The sequence below is a fragment of the Cornus florida genome, unplaced genomic scaffold (genome assembly GCF_030987335.1).
Source record: "Cornus florida cultivar Cherokee Brave unplaced genomic scaffold, ASM3098733v1 CherokeeBrave_3.0.0_Hap2_Chr08, whole genome shotgun sequence".
NCBI lineage: Eukaryota > Viridiplantae > Streptophyta > Magnoliopsida > Cornales > Cornaceae > Cornus > Cornus florida.
Genome location: NW_026775578.1, coordinates 61,964,831 through 61,982,100, shown reverse-complemented (window position 1 = coordinate 61,982,100; position 17,270 = coordinate 61,964,831). Strand labels below are relative to the sequence as shown.

Sequence of the window (17,270 nt, the reverse complement as noted above, 5' to 3'; positions counted from 1 at the left end):
TGCTAGCTGCTATATTGACTTGTTGTTTTTTTTTTCTTTTTCTTCTTTCCAAGGACTCTTTATAGCTTTTCTTTCCTTGGGCAAATGCAACATTTTTCTTTTCTTTTGATTTCTTTTCTTTTATATTTAATTTATTTTTATTGTACAAAATTATGTATAGATTTGATTTTTTTTTTTATTTGTATTTTTATTTTTTTTAAATGTAAAATTTTTATATCCTTGCCTTTTGAATATATATATATATATTTTAAATGTGTCCACAAATATATGAGAAAAGGCAAAAAAAAATAAAATACAAAACAATTATATAAGGAAAAAAAATTAAAAATAATATTTTATTCATCACAAACATTATGAAAAATTATATTTTACTCAATATTATCGTTAAACTTCTTCATTACCAAATTTATTCCGCAACTGTTCCATGAGATCTCTCCTGAGATCTCCATTATTCTCTAGATTACGAATCCTGCACAGGCAAGTGGAGATGTGTGCCGCCAAAAATGATTTGTCACGATTGTATTGTGAGAGGAAGATCGGCTCATCCGCTGGAGGTGTCCATTCTAAAATGTTGGTGTCGCATTCGTCTTCAATGATCATATTGTGCAATATGATGCACGTTCTTATTATCTTGCTCAAGTCCTTTTTTTTTTTTTTCCAATAATAAACTGGTCCATGCTTTATAGCCCACCTTATCTGTAGCACACCAAACACCCGTTCAACATCCTTCCTAATGGCTTCTTATCGCTGAGAAAACAATTTCACTTTTTCAGTAGTTGAGTGTGAGATGGTTTGCATCAATGTTGCTCATTTAGGATATATACCATTAGTTAGGTATTACCCTAATGTACGGTGGTGCCCATTCACCTCGTAATTAATCGAAGGCATTGTATTATTAATGATATGGTTGAAAATTAGGGAATGGTCTAATAAGACATTCACGTCATTGTGTGAACCAACTATACCAAAGAAAGCATGCCAAATCCACATATTTTTTTATGCAACCGCCTCCAATATGAGGGTAGGCTTACGGCTTCTCCCCTTATGTGTGCCATGCCACCCTTTAGGAAAATTCTTCCATTCCTAATGCATACAATGTAATACCCCAAATTTTAAAAGGATAGTCCTGGTATTTTTAATTAAATATTTTGTTGCATTTTTAATTATTTAATTGTTTTGTTGCTTGGTTATTTGAATTCCTTGTTGATTATTTAATTGGTTTGATTTAACTGTTTAATTGTGTATTTAAATTACATTACTTGATTAATTGTTTTATTAAATTGAATTACTTGTTAATTGTTTATTTGCGTAGGTTTTTATTTTTCTTTAACTGGAAATTTGTTTTACTTAAAAACTGGAAATTATAAAAGGAAAGGAAATTATTCAAATAATCAACCGGTTTTTATTTCGTAGCCACGTTTTTAGCTGCCTTAGATATTAATTGAATTGGTCGCCTTTAACTTATATTAGGATTAGGGTTGGGGTTTCTTTAAACCTATAAATATAAGTATTAAGGTTGCTTAGGATTTTAGAACCCTATTCACGACTGTGGAGGCAGAGAGAGAACAAAGGAGGATTACAGTAGGAATCGCCGGAAAACTTAGGAAGACAACGCTGGGATTTTGAACCAAAATCTCGCAGGCAAGTTCTAATCCTAACTCTCTTCCTTTGGCTTGTGTTCTTTACATGTCTAATGCAACTCCAGGACTACATAAAGATTAAAATTAAACCGGATTGCATGTCTGAATGCTTAAAAACTGGTTGTGTTTATAAGCTATGTATTGGTTGTTTTAAATTCGTTCTTGCGTAACTCTTGAATTAATTCATGTAAACTGATGCATAAAGAGTTGAATTAATCTGTAACACACTGGGAAGTATTAACATTAATCTGGTTTGCATGTTTAGGTTCGTCTGTAACTGTATGTATTTACATGTTTAGTATTTGCTTGTTTTAATTTTTCCTTGTATATTTCTGTTCAAATTGAAGTGGATTAAAGATTAATGATTTCTAAAATCTCTAGAATATTGGAACTTAATTTTAGTCAGTAGAAACCTTTAAAGTTGAGAACAGATAAAACTGGACGTCACCGGAAAGGAAAAAAGTGAAGGAAAACAAGTAGATAGGAAACGAGGGGGAAGAGGCGGCTCCCCACAAGAGTGGAGCTGGCTCTAGGTGGTGTGGAGGCAGCTCCACATGGTGTGGAGCCGGCTCCACTCACGGGGGAGGCGGCCCCCCATGTGGAGGAGGCGGCTCCACCCCCTTTTGTTGCAGTTTTGGCGTATTTTAGTTTTCTGGGTTGGTTTTTGTTGTTCCAAATGGATTTAGGGTTGTATGTGGATAGTTTGAATGATGCTTAAAGTCATATTAAGGCTCCAGGTGGCATGATAACAAATCAACTAATGTTTATTGCTTGAACAGTATATAATTTTTAATTAGATTAGTATACTGTTTTAGAGGTGGAAGATTTAAATTGTTTAACCTTGTTTATAGCAATTTTCTGTGAATAATTTATAATCTAAATCATGTTTAAGTGGTATCAAGTAAGCATGATAATGTATTTATTATCATTTTTATGTTTATCACGGATTAAAGGATGTTTATATTTATTCTCTGTGCTATAAATTATGCGAGAATCATGTAACTGTGGAATAAGACAAGCATGTTAGGTTACAAAATTCTATTATGCTTGGTATGAAATTAATTGATATAAACATTTATTTATGGTCTATCAATTATATGGACTCTGTGGATTAGTTGGAAGTTACATTTATTATCTGTATTATCAACTACTGGATGGTTAGGTTGTATGCACCGGTATGGGACGGTGGCATACTAGGGACGGATTAGTTTCAAAATATTAAATCCTACCTAAACAGAATAAGGGAATGGGTTATAAAATAAATCCTACTTATACTTAAGTCAAAGAAGTTGCATAAGCTGAATGACTAACTGGATTACTTGTTATCTGTGTTAAGTCAAAGAAGCTGCACACGCTGAATGACTAATTGGATTTCTTATGGATGGATATGATAGAACTTTAAATATATTTTTATGGTACCGTGATATGAGCTTGAGTCTCAGAGTCAATGGTTAGGGAGCGTATATGCAGTAGGATGCGTAGCTGACTATATTGGTTAAGGTATACCCTGTTAAGCCTAGGTAGTCATGCCCACTTAGATGCGTTTTGCATGTTGCCTTCTACTCAGGTTGAGACCCTCATCATACTTCAGTGAGAGTCCCATAGTGTGGATATATATATAGATATACTGATTATATAGATTTTGTTGAGTTGGTTAGAATGTATATGCGTATCGCGTCTCTGCTTGGATTGTAATAGGATAGAACTTGTTCGTGGGCCTGACTCACTTCTATTTTTCAGATACTCGTCAGTTTCAGACTTAGACCTGATCGTGCTGAGCAGAGATTACTTCTCACTCTTCCGACGACGTAGGACTTCTCGCCATGGTTTACTTTGGATGTTTTTTTTAGTAGTTTCATTTCACTTTGGATTTTTATTAAGGGTCCACTAGAGATGGATTCCCGAGTTGTTGAAACTATTAGAGGTTTTGGATTATTGGATTTTCTAAGTATTTAATTTGAAAGGATTTTATTTTAGAATTCATTCAGTTTTTACTTATTTCTTAATTCATTTTGTAATCTGTGTTCATTTTAAAATATTAATTGTTTAATATTTCTCTAGGGTTTGGGCCTGGGCCTGATTAACCTGTGTCTCGGATCCGAGGGGTATCACATACAATATATAGAGTCAATCATACCTGGGAATCCTCTTTCCTCCCCTTCTTAAAGCAGACGTGCAATGTCACCTTCGTTTGGTGAGCGTAGTTACTGCTCCGCATACAATGCAATTACAATATCACAAAAGCTTAAAGATCGCAGCGCGCTCTCTAACCTTTATGTACTCATCACAAAGATCCGCTGAAATTCCATAGGCCAGTATATATATCGCAACTGTCATCTTCTATATAAGGGTGCACCCCATTCGACCAGTAGCATCAGGTTTCTGTTTAAAGAATTTGTCATAAGTTGTAACATCATTTAAAATGCGAAGAAACAACTCTCGTCGCATCCGGAACCATTTATAAAAGTACTCAGGTGGAAAAAAAGGACTTTCGGTGAAGTAATCTTTCCAGAATTGTTGGGCTGCATCCTCCCGATCACGCTTAATATATCATCTCTTCTTTGGTTTAAATAATGCTTTTAGATTCTGCGGCATGAAAATATCTAGAACCGTTTTGATTCATTTATGATGGAACTAATAAACCGTCCCTCGATCAGAATTTAAGGAATTTTCTGAAGATTCAGATTCAAAGATTTGAAAAGATTGTGATGATGATGCCATTTTTTTCTAGAGTATGAAGTTGAGAATTCAAAGAAGGAAAAAAGAACTTGAGAAATCAAAGAAGAGAAAAATGGACTTAAGGAATGAAGGAAGAGAAAAATGGACTTGAGCAATTACAAAAGAGAAAATAAGTGATTTATATAACCATTGGGAATATAGCCATTGAAATATAGCTGTTGAGAATATAGCCTTTGGAATATAGCCATTAGGTATAGGAAAATCTCTATAAATACCGCATTCATTTCACTCAATTCTCATCCTTTAACACTCATTTTACTTAATTCTCATCCTTCAACACTTATTTCACTAAATTATCATTTTTCGACACTCCATAAATCAACGACCTTCATTCAACAACCCTCACATTAACCAATATGGAAACTTTGAAATACCACATCGATTAAATTACGGGTGGCACTCTCAAGATCCAACCCATTCTGAATTTACATCTCAACCCATTTTTATTCAGAATATGCACCTCAATTCTAAAATCCATCTCAACAGCCCCCATACAACATCGATTCCAAAATCCATCCCAACAGTCCCCATACACACCTCAATTTCAATCCATCTCATCAACCTTCTCAATCACAACTAACCCTTAAGAAAAAAAGGGTGGAAATTGGTCCGAAGAAGAAGATATAGCATTGTGCAAAGCATGGATCATGATTGGTGAACATACAGTGACGGGTACAAATCAAAATAAGACTACATTATGGGAGCGAATCCACGCTCATTGGGTTAGGCAATTGGGAGATATGATGGAAAATAGAACACACGTTGCTCTGATGAACCCTTTTTCATACTTTCGAGGTGAAGTAAACAAATTTTCAGGATACTACAAAAATGTTCATGACACTCTAGCTAGTGGCTATAACAAGATTGATTTGGTAAGTTTTTTTACTTTATATAATTTTTTTATTCTTAATTTTAATTCAAATTATTAATTTCAGTTATTATTATTTTTTATAGATGAATATTGTTAGAGAAGTATATAAACATCAACAGAAACACAAATTTAAATACAATCATTGTTGGAAGGTTCTTCGGCATACGAAAAAATGGCAGATGCATTGCAACATTAAACAAAATTCAACTGGACAACCAAGGAAGAGAGGTGTTGATCTGGATATTAATGAACCTATAAATTGGTCTGAATCAACTCCAACAATACCAAGTTCATCAACTCCTGCAATATCAACTCCATCTTCAGTAAACCTTGGCCATGACGACCCACCAGTCGATACTGAAGGTTCGAAAATTTCACGCCCTGAGGGACGAAAAGTAAGGAAGATTCGTAAAAAGAAAACATCTTTTGAAACAGATATTCTTACATAATTGAAAGTTGTAACAGAACAGGGCGTCATGTTTGGTGAAGCAGCCGTGGAAGGATAGCGATTGAGACTTCAACTCTCCATAGAAAGACAACGGACTAAGCAGCTGAAGATAGAATCGAATTTGAAGAAAAAACGAACTAAACAATTGGAAATAAAAACAAGAGAAAGGATGGCAATGTCAAATCCTAAATAAACTAAATCAGAGGGGTGGTCATATGTAATTTATTTTTATTTGTCAAAAAAAATATGCAATGTCATATTTATTTATTTAATTAATTGTGAGAAAATATGTAATGTCTTTTTTATTTTATTTATGTAATTGTGAGAAAATATGTAATGTCTTTTTATTTTATTTTATTTAAATTTGCTACAAAAATTATTTCATTCAAATATAAAAAAGTTTTCAAGTGATTAAAAAAATAGTTGTTGAAGAAAACACAAACAAACAAAAAAATAAATATGTTTTAATATTTTTTATTCAAAATATTAAATATATAAAAATATATATATATAAATAATAATAAAATATTAAATAGTAATTAATCATATCCTAAAAAATCGATAGCAAACTAGTAAGTTATATCAGCATAATTGTTAACATGACTAGCAAGCCACGCGTAATGTAGACAGAGTTAACGGTATGTATATGTATTGGGATTTCTATGATGTGATGCTAGCCAATAATTAATGGATGTCGGATGATGTTCCTCACTCTTCATGCCCATTGGCGTGTGATATAAATCCCGTCACTCATAAATTAATGGGCCTAGACTCTACAACGTACAGTACTCAAATTTACCAATGATCGGTGGTCCATGATTTTATAGTGTCATATACTGATCAAGTCATGTCTTCATCAACACTACTACATGTAAGTCCATCACAGCAAATGAATGCTGCTGCTAATTAGCTGCAACATTTATCATATTTACTTTATCAAGTACTCCCTGTTCCAAAATATTTGAATACTTTTACAGTACTCAAAATTTATTATATTTACTTTATCAAAGTACTCCCTGTTTCAAAATATTTGAAAGTCGTCAAAATTTATTATATTTACTTTATCAAGTACTCCATGATCCAAAATATTTAAATACTTTTACAATTTTTAAAGTATCTAAGTATTTTGGGATAGAAGAAATATATACTGAAAAAAAATAATATTAAAAATAATTCCAAAATGTGGCAAACATTACCTTACCACACTGGTTTATTTATTTATTTAATATATAAATACTCACACACCCATAAATGTCCATTATGATTCAAAATTTTCATCTCATTTTGGGGGGAGGAGTCAGGAAAAATTATACCATAGTTGTATAAAAGGAAATTACCTTATCATAGTTGTATAAAAGGAAAGGTAATTACTCTCCCGATTTACTATTAGGTTATTTATATGAAATGCCCTAAAATTGAATTGAAAAAGAGTTGTTGGTCCTAATGCCAATTTCTCATTATACTTTGGATTAGATTCATCAAAAGAAATCCACAAATCAAGCATGAATGTCACTGCCACACAATTTTTTCATCCAATAATGATTTTAAAGTTGAAGGGTTTGAATAAAATGGAGAATCGCAAGCTCTTCGTCCGTTAGAAATACTCAATAGGAGTGATGTGGGACCCAATTAAGTGTATCTACATTTCATTCGAACTCTTAACCATGAATATTATTACTCTTTTTCATCCAAACAAGGCCTTAGGCCCATTGGAAATAGAAAAACCTTATCTCAAAAACAAGAATAACAATTGTAAGAAAGTGAGCTTATCCACATGGTGCTTCTACCCAGTTCAGCTGAGAAACATTGGTAGAGCTAGCTTTGAGCAACCATGGCAGCCTTTAGCTGCCAATTTCATCTCACAATCCATAAGACTTGTCAAAATGTCAAAACCAGGCCTTTTTCTATTTCTTGTTCAATGCAGCCCTCCCAAAACAACATTAAGGTAATACTTCAATGTCCCAATTTCAGTTATAAATATATATATATATATATATATATATATATATATATATATATAGACACTAAGATTCCTCTCTCTCACTCTCTCGTAATTGTGGGGAAAAGGTAGTTATAAATGGAGCAGCCAAGGAAATAGGAAGGGCAGCAGTGGTTGCAGTGACCAAAGCTAGAGGAATGGAAGTAGCTGGTGCAGTGGATTCTCACCTTGTGGGAGAAGATATTGGACAGGTTCCTCTCTCTCTCTCTCTCTCTATATATATATATATATATATATTCCTTTTAATTTGTGTACTTCCCAAAGTAGGTGTGTGACATGGAAGAAGCTTTAGAAATACCCATAATCAATGACCTCACAATGGTCTTAGGTTCAATATCTCAGGTAATTTACTAGTGGCACTAGTCCCCATCTCTTCTCAATGGTTCATTTATTTCCCAATCTGTATTAATTGGACTATTCATTTCTTGGCAGTCAAAAGCAACTGCTGTTGTAGTGGATTTTACTGACCCTTCCAAAGTCTATGATAATGTGAAACAGGTTTAGTCTCTTTCAATCAACATGACCTTATATATCTATTCTACATTGCCAATTAATTCTAATTTCCTCTTCATTCTACTTAATCACTTCTATTAGGCAACTGCATTTGGCATGAGAAGTGTTGTTTATGTCCCGCGCATTAAACTAGACACTGTCGCAGCATTATCTGCATTCTGTGAGAAGGCCAGCATGGTGAGCACAGGGTGAGATGTTGTTTCAAAATTTTCAGTCTTTCTTCTTCATTGAGCCTTAAATTTGAATCAGACAAAAACTTTATGAATCGATTTAATTCATTACATTTACTATGTTTGGCGTCGATGTCTACAGGGTTGTCTGGTGGCACCAACCCTGTCTATAGGATCTATACTACTTCAGCAAGCTGCAATTTCAGCTTCCTTCCACTACAACAATGTAGAAATTGTTGAATCAAGGGAAAATGCAAAGGTTAGTCGAATCAGAACTCCGACAAAAAAAAACAAAATTTAAATTTAGAATTCAGATTTCAGATTATCCTTGTAGCTACATATTGATCCTAATGTTACAAGTCAAATCAGATTGAGTTATATCAAATTGGGTAATAATTTTGATCACACATTCTGTGCATTGGCTGTTGCCTCAGTTCATTTTACTTTGAGGTTGCTGTACCAGACACCAATTCATCTAATTATTAGCATCATTGCCATATAGAATAACTAGCTTCATGAACCGATCCAGTCCAGCTCATTACAAGTGGTATCAGAGTCAATCCAACCCCTTGTTAGGTGTGATGTAGAACAGATTGTTGATGATTTTGGAGCACGTTTGGACCATCAAATTTTTTAGATAATTTCGACGAGTCTGTTTTGACCTGAAATATCCTACTCTGATCGAAAATGGCCTAACTGGTAAAATTTCGACTAGTCTGATCACATACACCCAGAACTGTTCGGGCCCGGGTCGTTACTAGATCATCTCGCCATTAGAGTGGACAGGTAGGCAGGGTGGTCAAACTGCAATGAAAGTGTTACGGGTTTGGGTGGAAAAGAATGTCACAAGGGGCTTGGGCTTATAAGAGTGGATCTTTGCCATTTTGATACTTAGTTCAAACTTAGATTTCTGTATGCCTAATAAATACGGTCCTTTTCTCCTCCTCATGGTGACTTTCAACATTGTACGAGTATGAGGCCCAAAAAATTTCATACTCGTGTGGTTCCAACACTTTGCAGCATCATTTTCATCTTCAAAAGAATGATAGAGATAGTCTTGTTCATAAACTTTCCTGTGGACCCATTTCAAAGCTGGATCCACTCTGGACGATTTGGTCAAATTTGAGCTCAATTCAATGCGAACTACTACTACTGAACTATGATTTTAAAATTAATACAATGCCATGCCTCTTTCTCCTAATTTTCCATCTCTTTTTCACAATCAATTAAAAATGGTCCTCTCAGACCCTTTTTAAGTGCTGTACAAACATGTTCTGGTGGTGCTCTCAGACCCTTTAATGACTGTATAAACATGTTCTAGTGGTCCTCTCAAGCCTAGCGGGAATCTTAGTTACATTACTTCTTATGAATAAGCTTCGCCGAGTCATTGTTACAATCCCATTTACTGTATATATATATTTATTGTTGTACATCAGTGTTTGGATATTGAATGACATAGGAAAATGAAATCATTTCACTCTTTATCAATTAATGAAACTATATATATATATATATATTTTTAATTTACATTACAGATACATATATGTATGCATTTATACATAGTCCATAGATATGTACATTAAAATTTTCAATTACACTTTATGATACTGTGGACAAGAGTTTAGTTCAAGTTAGAGAGATAGAGTTGACATTACCTTGAATACAAGTATTAAAGATACTGAATTTTTTGGCTTGTTGACAGGATCTTCCATCACAGGATGCAATTCAAATTGCCAACAACCTTTCTAACCTTGGCCAGATCTACAACAGAGAAGACATTTCAACAGATGTTGCGGTAAAAGGACACCGAAAACTAAATCATAATGGTGCTACACATATTATATCAAATTAGTATCTTTAAAAAAAAAATTTATATATATATATAATAAAAAAATTAAGGAAATGATTTTGAAGATCATTATGGCATGGTTAATAATATTACATTTTGGTTCTGCAAGGCAAGGGGTCAAGTTCTAGGAGAAGACGGAGTTCGTGTACATAGCTTGGTTCTTCCAGGGCTCCCAGCAAGTACAACAGTCCACTTCTCTGGACCAGGAGAGGTGTGTTTGCTGAAATTCTTGACCTAATGCTTTATCCTGGAACTTAATAACATTGCTCGTCGCAGGTTTACACCATCAAACACGACATAACAGATGTGAAGTGTCTCATGCCAGGCCTACTCGTGGCCATCAGAAAAGTTGTGCGCCTTAAGGTAGCTGAACATCGAAAATTTCTATTTCTCAGTTTCTTAAGACTTTTTTTGGTTGAGCACTCTGAGAACAATTTATTTTTTCTTTTTGTTTCAGAATCTGGTGTATGGATTGGAAAAGTTTCTGTGAGAATTCAGGAGCCCTTCGACTTTTTGTCATAGAATTATAAGATAGAGAAACGGAGAATTCAAACACGAACCAACATTCTCATACTTGACAATTCAAGCTTCTACCGTCGCACAAAGTACTAATGGCGCCTCATTTGGCGTAGAAAACACTGCATCAGAACTCCAAATTAATTGTACTTAATTAAAACAAATATGTTCATGATTTTGAGACTAATATTCTGCAACCAGAAATGGGGATGATCATACAAGCCTTTTCCTACTTTGACGGCAATTGTTTCGACAATGTCATCACAAATGCCTGAAGTGTTCCTTTCTCAGCTATCTTAGACTGGCTAAAATCATTCGAGTTCAACGAAAATTTCTTAATTTGGTCCTTAGAGCATCCGGCGGGGTGCAAGCTCAAATAAAGAATATGAGCATAAAATAGAGAACAAGGAGTGATGCTGTGGGGCAAGAATTGAGAGCCTTGTTAGTGGACCCCACACACCATTCTTAATCACATTCTCCGCAGTTAGAGAACCAAATAGTGAATCATTTGTTATTTTTTCTGGTCCCACACACCATTCTCTCTCGCTTTGATTTCTAAACCTTATTAAAACAAATTAAAATAGTAAAGTAGATAATCAAACACTGAGCTACACACTATGGATAAAAAAAATAAAATAAAGTGTCGAATTATCATATTTTATTAAAATATGTCATGTGTCACTTCACTTTGCTTTTAAATAGATAGATAATGTGTGTCAAACACATTGATTGCTCTCAGAAGATTTGCAATTACAAATAGTTAAAATCATTCTTGTTTCAGATTCTAAATCGCATTCAAGAATTTAGAAAACTTTGCCTATGTCAATAATAATACAAGACATTAAAGTTTGAAGATATTTAAGAATCCAAATAATCATTTGGTGTGTGTTTGCTTAACCTTGGAGAAGAAGCCTTACAAATGAAGCCTGTGAGAACTTTCAAATGAGATGTGTTGAGGAATGATTTCAGGAAGCCTGTAAGAAATTCCATGTATAATGTTAGTCCTTAGAAGAAGCTAGCATCGGTACTAGTTTCAGCTAAAAGCAGGAAAGGTGACACTAGAGCATGATTGTACTGATTTATATCTATCAATTCAATTTACCGTGTGGGGGCCACAAATATTACCTGGGGCAATAATAAAATGTCTGACTGGGTTTGAGTTTGACACAAGTTACTCTGACCAAAACAAGTGGATTATGGTTTTTTATTTTTATTTATTTTTCCCTAGATTTACAGTGTGCAATCATATTCAGCTAACACCTAACACCTAACACCTTAGGCTTCAAGGCTCAAAGTTGGATCACAGAATATTTTTGGAAAAGTTGTTATTTTCATCAAAAATTCCAAGACCAATTTGTAGAACAGAGACCAGAGACCGATTTATTCAAGTAATGATTGTCATAGTTTCATGAAAAAATGGTTTTACACATGGAAGGTTTGTCGGTCACATCTTTTGGCCAAGGGTGTAAAGTAACATATAAGATCGGATTAACTTCAACATAAGTTATTTTCATTCCCGTTCCGAATCCTGAACTACGTGTCTCTCCATTATACAAACAAGTTTTTTTTACTTCCTCTAAATTTTTATTTTTTTTTATACAGATTGTCTATACATGAGTTGTACTTTTATTAATTGTGTATGAATAATCATATGGTTTTTCAATACTCAAGTATAATTAGAAATTTGAAAGGGTTAATTTCACTGACACTCCCTCAAGTTTGACTAAATATCATTCTGAAATAACTTTCGAAAATTACTATCACTCATGTTGCAAAAGTTTGAAAATAATAACTTAAAATGGAGTTTGCTAAAAATTCAAAGTGTTCTTCAGCGTACATCAAGCATTTATGTGAGTCTATAGATTGCCTTCCTTTTCTCTGGAGAACTTATTTTTCATATTTAAGAAATAATTTTACTTTACTCATTGAAATTATATAATCTTTTGCAACAACTCTTTCTTCATTATCCTTCCTCCTCTTCTGCGGAAGCATACTAGAAACATAATAGGGCTTCCAGTAGCAATAATTTGGATGCAGAACTCTTCTGAAACATAGAAGTGACTCTTTTTAATCTTCAAAATGAGGGCAAAAAAGGCGCCAAAATAGCAAATGCCCATATTCACATTCCATATGCACAATCAACCATTCACATTGGCATGAATAAAAATTAGACAAAATAGATGGACTTCTCCATTTATCTCAGAGATTGGACTAGTGCGAATTAGTGATCGTTTTATTTGCATAAACTGTCTTAAACAGTGCCCTCGTCTCTGAATTTGTTAGCAACAGCTCCTATCCAGCCTCTGTCTCTAATGCTATATGCATAGTTGATGGTAGAAGCTAGCAGGACAAATCCCTCAGCCTTCTCCATTTGATTGTTTCTTCGGTTCGGAGATTGCAGCACTGGTTGTACCAGGAGAGAACCAACCCCCTTGGGGAGCATATCCCAGATTTCTGAATCTGAAACATTGATAGAACATTTCAAGTCAATACACAATGAAAAACCGTTCAAGGAATCAATGCTAAAATGGCAGTTCAATAGTGAATATCAATACGAATCTTATTCAAGCATTCACTCGAGCAGTCTATAATTTTAATGTCATTGACAATAATAGCTGAGGTAAAAGATGTATTGGTAATCCATAAAATTCTATTATAATAGGCATTTGGATACATTTCCATATCCTTAGCTTTAAAAAAACAAAATCACTCCGACATGCCATCTCTCCAGAAAGAACTTTAATAAGTATTGAACCCCAACTACTTGGATCAGTAGGCATGAACTGTTCCACCAAACAAATATATCAAGAGCTATATAATCCATTTAATCACGTGTTTCTCATGTTTTTCCTCATCAACTCGACTCATATTCTTTTTTTTTTGGATCCCTCTAGCCCTGTTCACAACATGAATGAAGTCGCTCCTTACTAATTCGCTTATTCATCCTCATTGCATGAGCATCTTCATTTGTCCTCAACTGGTTCTGCCTCGTGATAAGAGGCAGCTAAAGGAGAAGCACCCATCCACACCCAACCGTCAGCAGTGAAACTATTTCCGAATTAGGAAAATAAAAATGGTGACGTACAACCTCTATGTATAACACAGAATTTCCGCAACTGGTATGTACAACCCATCGTATGTACAAACTATTTCCAAAATTGTTTGTGCAGGTAAAGTATAAATTTTCCAGATTAGGAGAACAAAATTGTTGCCACACAGCTCTTATGTCAAAAATCTACTTCCTTGTTCAAGATTTAGAACATCCTGTTCTGAACATTTCATTTTTTCCCATCAAGCTCTTAAAATTAATGAAACTCCCCAACAAAACAAACAGCCACAGAAAGAGGAACTGCTCCTACCTTTAGGTCAGTGAAGTAGGACTGAAATCATGACATCACAATTACTATTGGAATGTCTACCACATAACATTGGATCAACCCCGAGAGAATTATTACAGATTCAGTAACAGTTAAATGTGGGGACTAACTACATCATAATAGGGAGAGGAGGGGGAAGTGAACCATCTCAAATCATCAGCTAATGAGGCACACATGAAATTGTCCATTAAATTTTTAATTTCTCTTACAAATTTGAAATTTAAATCATATGTTTTGTTGATATTTGATACCTTCAATCGTTGATATTTACTTGTTGCAGATTGTTAAAGGATTTAAATATTTAATTACACCCTCTCTAATAGCTTAAGCTTTTAGAGTAGATGGTTCTCAACGTGGTATCATCGCAGGGTAGGTAGGTCATGTGTTCAGACTTCATCGTCACCCTGATTCAAAATTGATTCAGGTTACTCCTTCTCTAAGAGCTTAAGCTCTTAGACTATATGGTTGTGAACAAATGAAATGGAAGTATAAAATTCTCTACTACAGCTCAAAATGAAAATTATATTTTATGCTACCATGTCCAATCAACCAACAAACATGTTAAAAACAGAAAAATGAGCCCCAAAGTCTTTCGAAAATTTTCATTTATTGAAGATCTAGAATAAGATCAAACTATTATTTACCTGCACGCTGAGGAAAATAGAGGGTGTCCTCCAGATCAGAGAGGCCAATCCGCTCAATCTGCTTCTCAAACCAATCAAGTACATGGTCTTTTGATAAATCTACTGGTGTGTTCCAATATCCACGTACACATAATGCACCTCGAACTGATATAAGCTAGAAAATTAAGAAGATTACTATCTATATATAAAACGAATAACTTTGAATCAGATTATAAAAATAATAAAGTAAATAAATAAAGAAGAAGAAGAAGACATAAGGTCTTTTCTGTTTGGATCGAAGACTGCACGAAAAAATTAAGTGATCTTGTTATAATGACAGCAATTTTTAGCACTTTGTCAACCTCAGAGTGTTAAATTACAAAAGATAGTAGTAAAGTCTGGGGGGTTTACCACGGATATGGTGTTTGTATTGCGCAACAGTATGTAAGTTCCCCAAGCCAAATCCTCCTTTAGAGTATCTGAAATATTTTGTGACATGGCAAAGATTTGCCCAGCACCTTCAGGGAGAGTTGCCTGATCCACTTGAGTAGTAGCACCCTGCACAATGTTCCTAAGTATCAGGTACAATAAAATGTTAACCAGGCATTGTATAAGCACCATTTTCACAATGTATTGATTTACGAATTTCTCATATGTTATTCGTTTGAAGATTTGAAAGCCAAACAATTTGCCCATGTCAAACTTATTAAACTAAGAATTAAATTTTTTTTCTTGCTTAATCTGGTTGCATGCATGACCATTTTTAAAAGGGATTGCACTTGGATCGGAAATATCTATATATATTTTTTTTCATAATTGGATCGGAAATAAATTGACATATGGAACATGTCATAATGGAGTTTATGACTTGTGCAAGTTTGTAACTATTCAAAGTTTTGTAGGGCCTGAAAATTTATTAATGTGGGCTTTTATTATAAAATAAAAAATAAAATCAAAAGTTTAGCATAATTTACTTTATCATACTTTATCATGCCCTAAATAAGGAAACGTTTCAAGATTCGGGGTGTGGCAATAAGCAAGTACAAGTAAAAGCTAAGGTGTCAATATGAAGCATGAGTAAATACTAGTAAAAGAGTAATGATATTTATGCCGAGGAGTCTGAACGAAATGAGGAACCGAACACTCTCCATTCAATGATACACTCAACTAGGTCCCACATCACTCGTAGCTGAGAGTATCTAACGGATGGGGAGCCTTCGGTTCTCCATTTCCTTCGGACTCTTCAGACGTAAAATCATTATTGATACTAAAAATATCCAAGCTAATATTTTCCAATAGATTACATCAAAGAATCACAGGAAACCCAATTGCCAGAACTACTAAAACCAAAACATTGATGCATAGATAAATTTCAATATTTGCCAAGAAAATGCACAAATTGATTTTGGGCATCCTAGAAAAAATAAAAGTCCCACTTTATCAAAGTCTTAAGTCTATAAATTTGGCTAAGTTGGGGGTTTTGTTGTTGTTGTTGTGTTTTTTTTTTTTTTAATCTATAAATACATTAGAAACCAGAATAAGCTTCTCAGCAACCAAACTAGGGTTAAAACTTTTACCTTGAGAAATTGTCCGAGGTAAGGAAGAACAATAGAGAATGCAGCCAAAGAAAGACCCAAAGCCTCTGATCTCTACACACCAAACAAAAAATTCAATGGATATTAAAATCAGACAAGTTATGTATGTGCATTTGTAAATAAATAAATAAATGATTAGTCTTGAAAAAGGGTTTGCTTACAAGCTGTGCTGGTGTGGTGGTGGTTGAATTTGAACCCACAAAATGGTTCAAGAGCAGAAGCGAACCAAAAGCGTATCCAATCCATCTGGGTAAGTATGATTCGTCCAGTCCAGGTATTCCTAAAGACCAATGATTACATATTATATATAGAGAGAGAGTGTGTGTGTGTGTCAGTATAGAGAGAGAGGGGCTGATACTAACCGAGAGTGAATCGAAGAACAGAGAGGTTGAGTTGCTGTTGATTTGTGGTCCTCTGAGAATCGTCAAGACGAGTACATGAAATGTTAGATAATTTTCTTTTTCTGGTGTAGAGTTTGGAGATGCCCGGTTGGAAAAAACAATAATTAGAGAGATTTTTCAACGGAAATTTAAACGAGAATAACGGATTTAAAGTGAGGCCACTGCTCATTTTCCTCTCTGTTGTGTGGGAGACGAGAAAAGCTCGGAGGTGTTGAAGGCGGAGCCAGAAATTTTAGGTAGAAAATTTTATAAATTAATTGTAATATATTTTTTGTTTAAATACTAGTCATTGTCATATACTCATAAGTATACATACTTTGAAAAATTTTAAAAATGAGAAAAATATAACTTAATAGTAGAAATTAAAAACAAGGTAAAGTATACTAACACCCCTCAGGTTTGCCAAAAGGATATACATATGAAACTTAGCTTGTTTTGGGACAAAGGCACCCCCTTGTCATATTTGACAGCCAAACAGAGCCTAAAAATGTGTGAAAAGTCTAATTTGCCCTACATTATTTGATTAATT

The 17,270-nt window shown here is 34.1% G+C and overlaps 2 protein-coding genes across 3 annotated transcripts; one reads left to right on the top strand and one right to left on the bottom strand.

The window, feature by feature from the left end:
• Positions 1-7,407: 7,407 nt before the first annotated feature.
• Positions 7,408-10,977, top strand: LOC132271850 (dihydrodipicolinate reductase-like protein CRR1, chloroplastic). 2 transcript variants are annotated; one of them, XM_059773352.1, is made up of 10 exons: positions 7,408-7,643; positions 7,766-7,888; positions 7,965-8,039; positions 8,130-8,195; positions 8,292-8,387; positions 8,523-8,639; positions 10,083-10,175; positions 10,339-10,440; positions 10,506-10,592; positions 10,687-10,977. In XM_059773352.1, the coding sequence occupies exons 1-10, from the start codon at positions 7,530-7,532 to the stop codon at positions 10,717-10,719; spliced, it is 906 nt and encodes a 301-aa protein (XP_059629335.1). In that variant the 5' UTR covers positions 7,408-7,529; the 3' UTR covers positions 10,720-10,977. The 2 variants fall into 2 exon arrangements, with proteins under 2 accessions (XP_059629335.1, XP_059629336.1); XM_059773353.1 differs by lacking the exon at positions 7,965-8,039.
• Positions 10,978-12,632: 1,655 nt separating this feature from the next.
• On the bottom strand, positions 12,633-16,988 carry LOC132271849 (protein COFACTOR ASSEMBLY OF COMPLEX C SUBUNIT B CCB2, chloroplastic). Its single transcript, XM_059773351.1, has 6 exons — positions 16,703-16,988; positions 16,502-16,620; positions 16,323-16,394; positions 15,157-15,303; positions 14,767-14,920; positions 12,633-13,205 (listed from the first exon to the last, which is right to left on the bottom strand). Exons 1-6 carry the CDS (start codon positions 16,908-16,910, stop codon positions 12,997-12,999), a joined length of 909 nt encoding a protein of 302 aa, XP_059629334.1. The 5' UTR covers positions 16,911-16,988; the 3' UTR covers positions 12,633-12,996.
• Between the last annotated feature and the right edge of the window lie 282 nt (positions 16,989-17,270).